Raw genomic sequence first — 15,001 nt, forward strand, 5'->3', positions numbered from 1 at the left:
GGGTAAATCTTTTGAGTCGAGGCAAGATGCCTCTTTTATTTATGCCTTAAAATTTTTTTCTTTGCCCGATCTACAGTAAAAGCTAAGTATTTGGAGCCCCGGGTAAAATTGCTAACAAATTTTTGTAAAATGTTATGTTTATAACAAATTCGGATATACCGGTAACAAATTTATGGATATAGCGAACTGATATTAATGTTGTGTATATCGAGGTAAATAATGAAAAAATTGAACACACTTATAACAAAGGACTATGTGCGGTTTTATGCATTTTTTGCCCCCAAAATTAAAGTTTTATAAAGTGCTTTAAAAATAAGGGTGAAGATAGTTAGAATCATATTAAAAATAAGGGTGCAAAAGGTTATCACCACAGTGACGTCATTGTGTAGAAATGACGTCATGAAGATTGCCTAATTTTGATAAATTGATGGTTTGAGGCAAAATATGGGCGTTTTCCGATGATTTTTTGACTGGGAAACATTGAGCGCAGGCTTGCTCAAGTACCATTTTTCAGTATAATGTGTATAATTATCTGAAGAAAAACATATGTTAAAATCTTACTTGAGCAGACCTGCGCTCTATACTTCCGAATGCAAAATATAAAGCAAAAATAAGAATGTTTTCATCCGTTTGCAAATTTGCGAGAATCTGGTCATAAAGTTGACGTCATAGATAAATAGCCAATGAGCAATGGTGGTTAAAATCAAGATTAAACTGATAGGCGTCCACTGTACAATGATTTATGAAGATTTGATTTTTATACGACACTATTTAAAAATTGGTTAAAATTGGGGGCAGATATTAGACCATACCGCACATAGTCCTTTCTCAGTTTAAAAAATTTGCACTACCATTTAACATAATTTGAATAATTTATTTTCTCATAAATTCTTTAATTTACAATTTAATTACAATTATTATAGTCAAGTGAAAGTAAACATGTAAATAGTGAATTCGCCATGGAGTTATAATTACGAATTCGTTATACGGATATAACGAATTATGCATATAATAAAGTACATGTAAATCCATTTGTCCCCAGAACTTCGCCATAACTGAATTTAACTGTTACAGTAATAGTTTCAATGTTGTCTCGGAGAACTTTCCATTTTCGTTATACAAGTTTGTTCCACGTTTTCGGGCAGATATTTGTTGTGACCTTTGGTCTGAAAATTCTGCATCAGATATTTTTTGAAGTCTAACTATGCTGGTATTTCTTTGGATTCCACAAACTACATGTATATTCAGTTATATAATCTTGCATCCATTCAATAGAAAATAGTTAATAGTTAATTAGTCGATGGAAACATGGTTATAAGAATTAATGCTTACAGAGAGCCATTCTCATTACCCTTATCATAAACTGAGTTCAGATTTAAGATAAAACATTTGTAACTTCACAATAATCATGTTTTACTGATGTTCAATGCCAAGTTAAAGACCAAGTTAAAACCAAGAACTGCTTGCTTTTGGGTGTATGGTTTCTAATAAAGCCACGTACATTACTATATCAATAAATATCAGTATGCTAATTTAGAGGTTTATTTTCCATTAAAAAGCCCCTTTTAATGCCAGTGTAAGATCACGAGGCTAAGAATTGCTTGTTCAAATAAAAGGCTGTATTTTAGCCAAATATCTGCTTGTTCAAGCCTGGATGAACTCGTTCACGGGCAGCTGACAGCCTATTATTCACGGTTGGTTCAATGAGTTACAGAGACCGAGTTTCATTCAAAGCCAAGTCATTAATCAAAACTAATATTTTATGTGCACTGTTTGGTAGTACATATACTGTATTCATGCAGTCAAGCGAACAGATCCAATCTACTTGTTTATAGATGAGTTCACTGTAGAAACCCTTTATCTACCGATTCATTTGCTTAATATGCATGTACCAAGTTCATGTGGATGTTTATTTGTTGTGTGCCACCTTAAAATATAATAATTCTGCACAATAACAAGACCAGGTCAATAAATCAAAACACTTCTTGTCCATAGGTCCAATTTGATCAGATCTAAGTTTATAAAGCCAAGGGGCGCTTGTTCATAGCTTGATTACTTGAAATAAACAGCAAGTAAAATAGTTCACCGGGATTTGAACTTGGTTTGCATGGGATCAAATCTACCTGTACTGAGTTTCTCAGTAACTTAGGGTATGAACTTTTTAACATTGTTGTTTATTACTTATATTCATATTTGAAAAAATGGAAACCATTTAGAATTATTAAAATAACCGTGTTTTTAATGTATACAATAATTTAACCATGAAGTGATGTATGTGCAAAAATTATTGTGACGTCATTAAACAGTTCACACAGAATTGAACGTTTTCGCTATTCTTTAGGTTCATATTCACAAATGTAAATATACTAATATGTCAGAGTGTAATTTCTCAATTAAAACAAAAATAGGCACTATAAGCATTTAATTTCTTTTTTGCTAACATAAAAGTATGCTGTTTGTATTTACAAAATCACAAAGAAGCAGTTACACAGTTTTGAAGAACTTTATAACAGTTAGTGTTTAAGTCCAAAATTATTCTTCATACACAGGTATCTTAGCAGAATACTAAATAAGAGAGAATTCCAAGCTAAATGTCATGGCCTAATACAGTGCATGCTAAAAAAAAAAAGAAAAGATATTACACAGAAAGACTTCACTCTCAGAAGTAAAATGTAAAAGCAAGTAAAGGGAACAACAGCATATGTTTCAGATCAAATAAAATAATAATAGCTAAATAAAAATATACTATAATTATGCAAATTGGCATATCTTCCACATGATGCCCAAATGTGCGCAAAAAATATTACAATGGATAAACATAGAGAAAAAAATTAGCTTTAACAAACAAAAAATTTATCACTTTCTCTCTGATAACTCTCTTCAGATCTATAGTAATTCAAAAATATAAGCCAATGATCACAAAGCTCACCAGAAGGATATTCATTTAAGTTCTGCTCATAATTTGAAGTCAACCATGACAAATTTCGATTTCAATAATCTTGGGGGAAAAAATATGAATAAATTGAGAATAAAAGCTCACAAAATACTATCGCAATTAGTATAGCTACATACTTTTGAATGTAATGACTGACATAATTTGATGAGATAAGTCATCGTAGGCAACTAGCCCAGGTAAGCTTTAACAACCAACAAAGGCAAAAAACCCCATCACAAACAAAAATGTTTAAATGTATGAAAGAACATTAATGAACAAAATTTTGCACGTAGTAATATTTTTTTTCTTTGGTGAAAATATGCACCATTCATGTTAAAAATAATATCAAATGTGAGAAAAAAAAATAACGACAACACAATTTTACCACCAATAAAAATATATGCTAGTGCATAGCTTCCAATGTAAAATTTCTATGCCCAAAGGTTAATACTTTAATGAAAAGCCCCTGGATCTCGTGGAATTCCAATCGCTGGTGAATTACCGAGTACCAACACAACCTGGTTTTTTGGGTTTAATACCCACAATGCCACGCCGGGTTAACTCTCGATCCTTAATGTGTTCTCGGTGATGGAGAACGCAATACTTGCTCCCCCCTCAAGCATAAGAATGCACCACTTGGTGGTTGTTCCATCAGACAGAGCAGCTAGGATTTTGACATTGATGGTTGCCATAACATGCAACCCTTACACTACAGTCTACCAAATGATAAAAATAGAACTGCAAGGTAAACAACAAGCAGAAATGGATGCCTTTAAAGAAAAAAAACCGTTGCCTATACTTGTCAAAAGTACAACCCTTCTGTAATATTGGATTTATACAAGTGTACAACCTTTATTAGTGTGTAAAAAAAATAATAATATAATAAACTAAAAGTAAAAGATTTAATCACAATCATTATTGATGCACTGTCCCAAATTTCATATACTAAAGTAAATAATTATATGACAACATACATAAAAAAGAAAAAAAAGAATGTAAGTGCAAGCTCCCCTGGTATATGTATTATCAAACAAAAATGGAGAAATACAACCTCAAATAATGATAGCTAGGGCAATATACACTGCCCTTTTTTTTTTTTACTTATCACATATATACTACATTTAATGAGAATAATTTTTTGTTTCTTTTCAAGTGAAAAAATTAAATGCATATAAAATAAAACAATGAACTGTATGTGATTCACACTACTATCTGCTGTTGAAATCCATGCAATCTCCACTACACTGATATGTCACAAACTTTGCATACATAACACTATCACTTTGGGACCAAAAAAAGGGGGGTGGAAGAGCACTTTTTGAACTGACAACATCTGACTTTTTGAGTCATCCAGACATCCTGTAAAAAATGTCCAACTCTCTCACCTTAAATTCCATAATACCCTTATACATCATGATTAACATAGCATTAAAAATAATAATAATAAACTGCTTTACATTCTATAAATCATAGAATCATAAAAAATTAAAGATTGGCCTTGCTGTAATTTGTTGTTAAGACAATAATAAGTTCAAGTGATAATGTAGCACTTTTTTGAAAAAAAATTCCTAGCTAGAGCTGGTACTCTCTCAATAATTATACTTTCGCATTGCATCGTTCACATGCCTAATTAAGTTGATTGCTACGCTTTTGTGTTTCTCTCCACCTTTGGCTACTCCTACTAAGCACGCTTTTATTGTGTTCATTACCACCAACAAATGCTTGTCCTCTTCGTTATCCGCATCCTTGCGCTTGAAGACCAGCACAGGGAATCCTCCATCATCCACTTTCTTTAGAAAAGCAAACTTGGAATTCTCGAATTCAGGCCCATTGATATAAAAATCTGAACTGTCCTCATAATGTGACGCGAGTCGTTTCACTTGGGCTTGCGTTGCGCTCATTCCCGCGGAGAGAGCCCAGGGGTTTCCTTCTTGGTCGTATATCCCACACTTTAGCATTGTACTTCCATCCCCCTTCAAGACATCCACGTAACTATCCCAGGAGCCCATCTTGTGTCAATAGATCTGTAGAGGAGAAATCAAGCCAGGACTTCAGATATATTAACTTTAACATTTGATACAACCTCAGAAACAATTCATCAAACAGTGCAAGTGATATATTGGCCATAATTTATTTAATGAAATATATATAGAATACTTGGATGTTTGCCAATTCTTATCTTTGGAATTCTTCTGATTTTTAACTTTCATATTGTTCTGTCAGCATGCTTCAATTCAGACATGTCTTTTAATTAATGGTCTCATTAAAAATAAAATTTGAAATGTCTGTTTATATGTATATTTTTTGGGAAATGTTCCTGATGATTTTCTTATCATTGATAACTCCATGTGTGAATACTCCTTTTATCTTTCATTCATAATTTCATTTCAATATACTGCTACAAGTATTTCTCCCTTTGTCATTCGATAAATTCATGTTGGTGACAGAAACACAGACATGTATTTATAATTAATGCACCAGCAGTGACATTTCAATTGACTTTAAAAAAAAAAACAACTTTCCAGTTGATGTTGAATAAAACCTTGCGTCCTCGTTAAAGTGGGATTGACATTCAGACACAGACCTATTATATATTCTTCCATTGTTTACAATTACTGTACACAAGTTTTTAATCATTTTTTTCTTTCATTTGTGCAACCTACTATAAAAAATCATAGCTGCTGGAACACTAATGTACTCTAACTATAGGGCTCAAGAACAAGATGCCATTCTTATCAAAGAATGCATCACAAACAACACTAGTCATAGCTTACTGTGAGTAGAAATTGGTCTTAGTTAGGCTAGCTGTGACCAATCACAGTGAAGATATGATGAACTTGGGAAGGGCGAGGGGGATGTGTTAATGTTAATCCCCCCCCCCCTCCCCCCTTCAATATTTGAAAATCTGTGGCAGTGTGTTTGCTATTACAGTAAATCAAAGCACAGCAGTTCAAGTGTGAATATATAATTTCACAACAAGTCAGTGACTATATCGCAAACTTCACAAATCACTAAGAGAGAAATTTGTGAAATCTGATAGTCCCCTTATCTGTTCCTGATATCAGAAGTCAGCTGCAGGCTTGGTGGTGAATTGTTTCTGATTCACAGTTCTTTTAATAAATGCAGACCTCATGGCTTATGGCAGTTTCAATATTCACCAATGACCCCTTTTAAATTTGATTTGCAGTATGGATTGTAATCAGTTGTTGGCAATGATCTATCAACATGATAGAGCTTTGTCGTGATCAGAGAAGATACTCAGTAGCTAACATACAGAATAAAAATCTTTTTTTTAAAAACTTACCCCGGACGAAAGACAAAAGGATTTTTGGATGTTTGTGAGAGTGTAGACTCAGCTTACAGCCTTACATACAAATCAAATATCTCTGAGATCCCGACGTGTATTTTACGTAAACCAGGAAGAATCCTCTTTGTCGGTGTATATATACAGGTATACTATAGAGCAATGTATCATTGGACAAAAAAAGTATATTTAAATTTCCAGTTCAGGGACTCTCCACAGACAGGTTTTATATGGATCTATTTTTAGGATCTTATTGACAACTAAGCTTTTGAAGGGATGATGATTTTCAACAAGTCAACCCCAGCAGGGTCCAGTATCAATCCACAGAGGGGGATTGTTTAATTTACTACATCCAATAATAAGTGGCATTGAATGAAGAAAATTAAAATTAGATTACTGTATGAAAAAGTTCCTTTGTCTAAATCCTTGTCACAGATATTCTTAAATGGATACTATTGAGATGATTAGACCAGACACAGGTATTGATGTTATATCATTACAGGTTAAGTTAATTATGATCCCTTTCCTACCCCCCCCCCCCCCCCCCCCCCCCCCCACACACACACACACACCCCACAACCCCACATACGGAGAGCAAGTTTCGATCAGGTCAACTCCAATATAAGCCTACTACTATTGATCATCTTCAATGTCTTATGGCCCCTGTCTGAAGTAATAAAAGATGTCTTTCTGTTGCAATATTTCTTTCACGGTCTAGGCTATTAAAACGTGCACGCGTATCATGTTCCATGTTTCATTGATATTTAAATGAGCTGGCCCTAGATAATCCTGCGAGGTCATGTCCGATCATGGGTTCATTTTAATTAAGACCATGAAGAAAACGGAGTTAAATTCAAAGCCGACACTTCCAGCAGACATTCACAGTTCCACACATTCTTCACATCCCTCAAACACCGCACCCCTTTCATCATACCAGCATCATCAGAGAAGTACGACCGCTTTTTTCATTTAAATTAACAGAAGTTCCTATCACACTTAAATGGCATGAAATGAAATTTAACTCACCGAATTGTTATAAAGGATAACAGGGATTTCTTCTACCGCACCAAGCCGGGTTCTTTACAATTTCAAGATGGCTGAAGGAAAAATTTTTCGATGATTCAGAAACTCTTTCGGGATTGTTCGGTAGTAATCGTTAACATGCAATATACCGCAAAAACACGTGGTCAACATGAGTCATCCGAGGTATCGGTGCGGAGCTAGGCGGATCAAAAGTTGAATCGACACAATCCAGTTACACCGATGCTTGATGGAATGATTGAAAAACCTATATGCAAAGCTACAATTGTGCACGCGTGTGCACGCGCGTGTGTGTGTGGTGGGGGGGGGGGGGGGGGATTCTTTATAATTAATGTACTATAGGTAGTAAGAGCAGAGACATAAATAACTAAACATTTATGTCTCTAGTAAGAGGTAACAAAATTGGGGACGAATTTCAAGTTATGGAGTCCTAGGCAGTGAATTAAGCCATGCAGAGAATATAATACAAATATTTTAAAACTAAAAAATTTTTGTGATGACCTTTACGATGCTTTATTTTGATATATTAATAAGGCTATGTACACGCGTTATTGCTCAGTGTCAGTGTTCTTCTCCAGGATTTTGATTAAAATAAACTGAACTACGTATACAGACCAACCCCGAAAAAAATTGTTAACTGAAAATACACCACCAAAACTAAAAATCCCAATCCCAGTGGAAAGGGGGGGGGGGGGGTATATAAGGGAAGATCTATCTACTACTAGTATCCACTCAGCGGTCAATTTTTATTAAAATTTGACTTTCCTTATCAGTTTACCGTTTACACTAATAAATGAAAGGTGTTGTTCATAATGCATACATATGTACAATATAGATGTTAATTATTGAGAATGAAAATCGTTCTCATTGATAAGCTAACTTTCAGCTAAGAAACACTTACATGTACCTTCAGAAACGATGAGTATAATAGAACCAAGAAAATAAGTGATCCATACAAACTTTAAATGAATAGTTTAAAATTCACAGAATTTAAATAGTGATAATTTTTATACCTCAATGTAAATCACTGACGTGTAAAAATAAATGCTGGTAAAAAACTGGAGAATGATTGAAAGACATTTAAGTCAATTATTGTAAGAATGTATAACACGTTTATGTCGGACTGTATAATGACTATGCATGTCATTATATATTTAGTTCATCAATTGCAACAATTTAGAAGTTGTAAAGAGGTGTAAACTGTACACTCCGTGGTTTTCAATAGACATTTTGTTTATTATACTGTATAACAGAGTTTGTGCATGCCAACAAAAAACTTTTATTGTATAGGCCTACATGTACATACTGAATATTTACACAATTATGTGAGAAAAGGGTCGATTTGTTAAAACGTCTGACCTCGATCGACATTAAAGACCAAGCAATGTTTTAATAAAAAACGGTCCGTATGAAATTCTAGTACATGGATTGTCAGTGCATATATATATATATATATATATATATATATATATATATATATATATATATATATATATATATATATATATATATATATATATATATGCATTTCTGTCTAAATGGGAACAAACAATTCCGCATGGACCGAGAATGCCTACTTCAAAAGTTTTGCACCACTCTACTTTATTATATGAGGCGCAGTTTCGAAAAAAAAATCTATAGGCCTATACTGGAGGTTATGCGATAGGCTGTTGTCGAAAAAGTTTAAAATCAATTTTGTTTTATAATTATGTTTGAACTCGATCTGCGACCTGCTAGATGATATATCTTCCTTTAAAATGATTGTATATCAATAATTGTTTATAATGAGAAAAAGATAATTCCCGTGGGTAGTATACTATTTCCTCTAAAATATTGACAGTGCCTATTGCAGGAATTCAATAAAAATACTACCAGAATGGAAATTTCACAGGTGTTAATGATCTTTTACTTTTGAGGGTAAAAATTCACAAAAAAGACCCAGCTATAGGGACCACATCGCTTACCCGAGCAAAGATACGAGGGTTGTTCGATATGTGTAATGTGTATTGTATGATATCTCAAACGCATTGACTGATTGTAGAGTCAGGGGCTTGTCGGGACTTGTGATTTCGATCGGAAAAGGAAAAAGTCGCATGGGTCTAGATCTGGTGAGTGTGGCAAGACGGTAATCATCTCCGACTTAAAAAATTGCTTCACAAGACAGTTCAAATGTATGTGATGGAGCATTATCATGAAGTAGTCGAACATGCCTAAATCCTGACAAAGGGCGTCGTTTATGATTAATATTTCTCAAATTGCATGGACTTTTTAAGTAAAATTATATGGGTAACGCCGACATGTAACAACTTTGCCTTTTGGCACCGAAATTTGTACGGCTATACCATCACATGAAAAGAATATGCTATATAAAGAACCTTCTTTGAGCTTACTGTGTACGGTTGTTTTGGCAACTACACGCTATTTGTTTCCAATTTTTCTTACTGGTTCGAAAGAGTGAACCCATGTTTCGTTACCAGTAGCAATATTCGCAATTTGTCTTTGATTGAATTTGGGAAACATCTTAAGCAATTGCTTGCAACAGTTTGTACTCGTACCCGTTTTATCGGTCATCTGTCAATGTATGCGGTATCTAGCAGCAATCTTTCGTTCTTTCAAAAACGCTTCAAAATGAAATGCACCCGCGACGGCGATATGCCAACAGCTATATGGCATCATCACGATTTGTGTATCTGCCATCGATCACTTTCAAATATTTCTTGGAGACTTTTGAGACATTTAAATGCATTGCCTGTTGCAGTCTCTCAGGTCGGTCAGATTTTGCTGCATATTTGATGGACTCTGTCCCAGTCCGAAATTCCTTTCTCCACTGAAACTGTCTTAAACATTATAAAGTCCCTTATCAGACCCATCCGACCCAACCTACCCCTCAGTTCAGTAAATATCTGCATTACCGAGTTTTGTGCGAACTTTTATAAAAGCCTTTCTTTCTTCACTATTCTCAATCCGTTTCACAACCATTTTTTTTTACAACAGTGTTCAGCCCAGGTGAGCTAAACAAGCAGTTTTATAAAATTGTACGACCCAAAACATTTTAAATAGGACTTATCCTACCTATGAAACTCCTAGAAATAGAAATTCCCAATCTAATTCCTCTTTACAATTTTTCACTCAAATCTAAAAAAAAATTATTATATAAGCGCGCATGTAATAATTTTTTAATAGACCAAAACATATAGGTAAACATAGAAAGAAAATAAAATCTTGAAAGTATTTAGCACTTGGGGTTTTCTTTTTTTAATAATACTCCTAACTTTGGCTCGAGAATTTATTCCGATTTTTTTAGAAGGCCACGGATATCCTGTTAATCACCCTGTTGTAAGAAGGTAATATTGTTTCAACCGGCCTGGCCTGAATAGAAGCATTAACATAAGAATTGATAAAACATATTCAAGGAAGAAATGAGACACTCGTACAATTTTACAGTAAAAAATGCCATCAGTAGAATATAGGCCTATATGAAAATAGCACTTTTTTTTCACTGAGAGTTTCAGTCATCATGGTCATCGCGTACCTAGCTTTAGATAATACTAATAAAATTATTATTTTTTTAAAGTAATTTTACAGAAAAATTCTACTTCAGAGTATAGATCTTTATGATTACTACTTTAATAGAGTAAAGTTATCAATAAGTGCGCGAAATTGTTTCCCTTATCGGAACTCTCTAGTACTATGCTGTCAACGTAAACAAATGGCCGCGATGACAGGAACTCTTTTGAAATTCTGACTTCATTAAGTTCATAGAGAGTTTGGCGGATTGTGTGCTGTTTGACGATTCTGAACTCATCAAAATTGGACAAATATAGGTATTTGACTGCAACGAATAGCAACAGCATGTTAGCTTTTATTGCCATTGAATATTTGGTGGGTTTTTTTTTTTTACTGTCCTAACATTATTTATCGTACCCAGGAAAGTTAACCTAAAATACTTTTATCATCGTCCGAGAAGGACAGTGGTATACAATTTACAAAGAAAAATTATACAACACAGGCTGCAATACAGGAAAAAATATTTGAATTTTATTTAATCTCATGCCATTGATATAAAGATAAATGAAGATCTTTTTTCAAAGATGGCCAGAGCCGTTGAGCAGCAGAAGACGGACAATTTGATTGACTGGGAGGAGACGCCCATATCAGGACCAAACTTGGCGTTCCATGCAGGATGTGTTATTGGTAATTATTTGTTATTCCGGTGTATATTTGGATTCCAATACAAATATAAAATTCGCCATCAGAACTTGCCATTTGGGTAAGTTTAACTTCGAAATCTAATACTATTGTCAAGGGGTAGCTGATATATTTTATATTCTGGGCTACATTTGGGAACAATTAAGAAGAACTCCAAGGCCTTTTGTGGAAACGACGCTTTAGATATTTATTGTCGTATTTGTGAATCAAGTAAATCTTTCCACATGAACATCTAGGTGATCTATAATCATATACAATTATAATATTACTAAAACACTCTCTTTCTCTACATTCACTCATTAAATTTATCTTTAGTTAAATAATATTTAAATTACATATATTTGATTAAAATGACTCACCAAGTATAACAGGAAAATGAACTAATATATAGTCGGGTTGAAAAACTATGAAGTTTAAAATTTCAACCGTCTGTCTTGGATGGCGTCGTGATTCTCAATTAAAGTTCGTGCTCAAAGTTAGATTAAGCAAACGGACATGCGCACTCACTCACTCAAACCCGAAAAACCAGTCTAACACACCCATTCATTCACTGATCCACCCGCCAAACGTAACCACGTGACCTCTCGTACTACTATCATACTATGAATGAATGAAGCGGTGTGAACGTAAACAAATGAACAATGGGAAATGAAAACAACATGAACGCAAATATGGTTACTTATTAATTAAAATAATTAATCCTGTGACACTATCATGAAATATATCAGCAATTTACATGTGTGAGTGTGAGGTACCTTAAAATGTGTATAAGGCTATAGGCCTAACACTAACACGTACAAGCCATCTTTATGTACCAGTATTCATAAATTAAACAAACACAGCAAAAACAATTAAGTTATGACATGTTAAACATCCTTATAAACACCTGCACACACCATATTTAGACTATTCATGATCAATGTGGAATAATACTTTTAAGGTGGTATTGGACACCTGTCGATATTAATGTGGATACAAGTACTTTATAATCTTTAATACTTTCACCCATTTTTGAATTTTCAAATTGTACAATATATGGCTGAAAAATATGGTTTAAAATTAAATATGGAGGTGTCTCATACCACCTTAAAGCCTAATTGATAGTATCATGAAATATATCAGCAATTTACATGTCTGTTTAATAGATGACATTAAATTATTTGTAAATTTAAACTTTGCCAAACAATATTAATTTGCCCTTCAAAAGAAGAACACATGCAGTCATTGTAAATGAACCAATGATTACATTTACTCTTCCTCATTCATAAAAAATGCTATCAACACAAAATATAAATTGCAACACAAAATATAAATTGCAGGTAATAATTTTTACATTCATGGTGGAGCTGAAACCAAAGATGGGAAGACTCCCTCCAACAAACTTTACCTGCTGAGTAGTTCTGGGGGGTCATGGACCGAGCAGTCTCACCCAGGTAGTCCCTCCCTCAGCCACCATACAGCTGTAGCTCTTAGTGATCGATACATTATTCTGATTGGTGGGTGGAATGGGAAGGCAAGATCTTCGAAAGTTTATGCTTTTGATACAGAGAAACGGTTATGGACAGAGCCCACAGTGGCAGGTTTTCCAGAGGATGGGGGGCTGAGTTCTCACACTGCCACCCCTCTCAGTTCTGGGGAGATCCTGATTTTGGGTCGAGAAGGAAGTCTTCGGATGCAGCGTCGTCACGGCAGTGGGTATTTATTGTCGGGAAGCGTAGAATCTGGGAAGTTTACATACAGGGAATACACACAAGAAACAGCATCTAGGTCTGGACACACTAGCAATATAATCGGAAATGTGCTTTATGTCGTAGGAGGAAGGGACAATAACCTTGTTGAAATGCACCAAGGATTCAAATCACCAAAATCGCCACTGCCAGTGACTAATCCAATAACAACAGCTGTGGAAAAACTCTCTCCATTGTCCAAAACACCCAGTGGGAGGAAAAATCACATCACCATTGAATCCTCAGGGGCAATCTTTATTCATGGAGGGGAAACTTTTGATGGGAGAAGCAGAGAACCTGTGGGGGAGATGTTCATATTTTCTAGGAAACCCAGTCCTACTTTTTACAGAGTAGGCGTGTCAGAGGTCAAAAGGGCAGGGCATGTGTGTGGTGTTGTAGAGGACAAAATTATTCTTCACGGTGGATTTGGGGGCAAAAACCACGTGTATGGAGACACCTTCTATCTAAAATTTAAAGTGTAATTATTGTATCATTAAATTTTTGAACTATCAGTATATTTAAACTAACTATGAAGTAATAAACTGAATAATCATAAATAAAATATTTACCGGTAACAGAAATAAAAATTAATGCACACGTTTACACATGCTTGTACACCTGGTTATTTTGATTAAAGCAAAACAGAAACTCATTATGAAGTGACATATTTATTCATTCATTCATTACTTTATCACAACTGAATTCAACTGAATGATAATTCAACAAATACATATAACCACAACTATATCCCCTATAAAGTGCATAGTCCATGGAAAGTCACATCAAAAATCATTCCATAGGGATATCCCTATTTCAGAAAATTCTGTAGAAGAAATCAACCAATCACAAAAGTTATTTGGCAGAATACCCTCTCGGCAGATTTAACGTTATACTCTGTTGTATTTTGTAACAGAATGGCAGAACCGTCATACCCACTGAATATTTTGTTTTCACAAAATGTTGTGGGACCACAGCTGCCTGAGGTATTAAGTGCACATATGACAAAAAACATCTTACTATAAAAATTGATTATCAACAAATTCAAAATGAATAAATATACATTTTATATGATATGGGTTTGCTTCAAAATTTACCACAAATATTTGTCACCTGGAAAGATGTGAACTGGACATTTAATTCTATACATTAACAGAGCTTGTCTAATACATGTACTACAATTTTTGTTCCTTTCATTGAAAAGACAGGCCTTGTATATTTCTTTCTACAAACACTTATTTTCTATTGACTCTCTTTTTCTATTCTTTTTAAAAATTACTTTAAAATACACAAAACATTACAAGCTTACAAGCATTTTAAAGCAAACTCAAGTCACAAAAGGTTTGTATATTTCATATGAATTGGGGGTTTTTTGTTATTTGTTTAAGAATAAATACCGCTATAAATGCTTAAATATATATTTTGAAATAATTTCCAACTTTCTGTGAAATAGTAGAAATCGTCTGCAACACTTGAATACCTCCTACATCAACAAAAAAAAAAAAAACACCTCCAATTTAAAACACACTGGTGTCAGTTATTATGAACAGGTCCAATTCTTGAGTAAATATTACATCAAGATAATCTTAAAGTGTATCATGAACATATAAAAAAAAAAACCTTAAACCCGGAGTGAGAAAAATGTAGTCTGATAATATATTGATCTTTGTGACGTCTGCTTTTGTATGTAGGTAGAAGGGTGAAATACAGGATATATCTGGATATATTTGGTCATTTGTTGTAGGAGCAAACATGCATGTGCATACAAATCTAAGGTAAGAATTTAAA

The 15,001-nt window shown here is 34.1% G+C and overlaps 1 protein-coding gene and 1 long non-coding RNA gene across 3 annotated transcripts; one reads left to right on the forward strand and one right to left on the reverse strand.

Annotated features, from left to right (window-relative positions):
- Positions 1 to 2,407: 2,407 nt before the first annotated feature.
- Positions 2,408 to 7,472, reverse strand: LOC128188754 (uncharacterized). The gene is made up of 2 exons (XR_008244184.1): positions 7,266 to 7,472; positions 2,408 to 4,959 (listed from the first exon to the last, which is right to left on the reverse strand). It is a non-coding gene; the product is annotated as an uncharacterized LOC128188754 (long non-coding RNA).
- A 3,495-nt stretch (positions 7,473 to 10,967) lies between these two features.
- LOC128176030 (kelch domain-containing protein 9-like) lies at positions 10,968 to 14,460 on the forward strand. Of its 2 annotated transcripts, none has more exons than XM_052842038.1 (3): positions 10,968 to 11,104; positions 11,372 to 11,474; positions 12,809 to 14,460. In XM_052842038.1, the coding sequence occupies exons 2-3, from the start codon at positions 11,372 to 11,374 to the stop codon at positions 13,696 to 13,698; spliced, it is 993 nt and encodes a 330-aa protein (XP_052697998.1). In that variant the 5' UTR covers positions 10,968 to 11,104; the 3' UTR covers positions 13,699 to 14,460. The 2 variants fall into 2 exon arrangements, with proteins under 2 accessions (XP_052697998.1, XP_052697989.1); XM_052842029.1 differs by having other exon boundaries at positions 10,990 to 11,162.
- Positions 14,461 to 15,001: the final 541 nt, after the last annotated feature.

The sequence above is a fragment of the Crassostrea angulata genome, chromosome 1 (assembly GCF_025612915.1).
Source record: "Crassostrea angulata isolate pt1a10 chromosome 1, ASM2561291v2, whole genome shotgun sequence".
In the NCBI taxonomy this organism is placed as follows: Eukaryota; Metazoa; Mollusca; class Bivalvia; order Ostreida; family Ostreidae; genus Magallana; species Magallana angulata.

Bases quoted from the DNA above. Each gene is read 5' to 3' on its own strand.
- LOC128176030 (XM_052842029.1), top strand. From the start codon at position 11,133: ATGTTAGCTTTTATTGCCATTGAATATTTG. The intron at 11,163-11,371 runs GTGGGTTTTTTT...CTTTTTTCAAAG, and splicing joins TTATTGCCATTGAATATTTG to ATGGCCAGAGCCGTTGAGCA. The intron at 11,475-12,808 runs GTAATTATTTGT...TATAAATTGCAG, and splicing joins CCATGCAGGATGTGTTATTG to GTAATAATTTTTACATTCAT.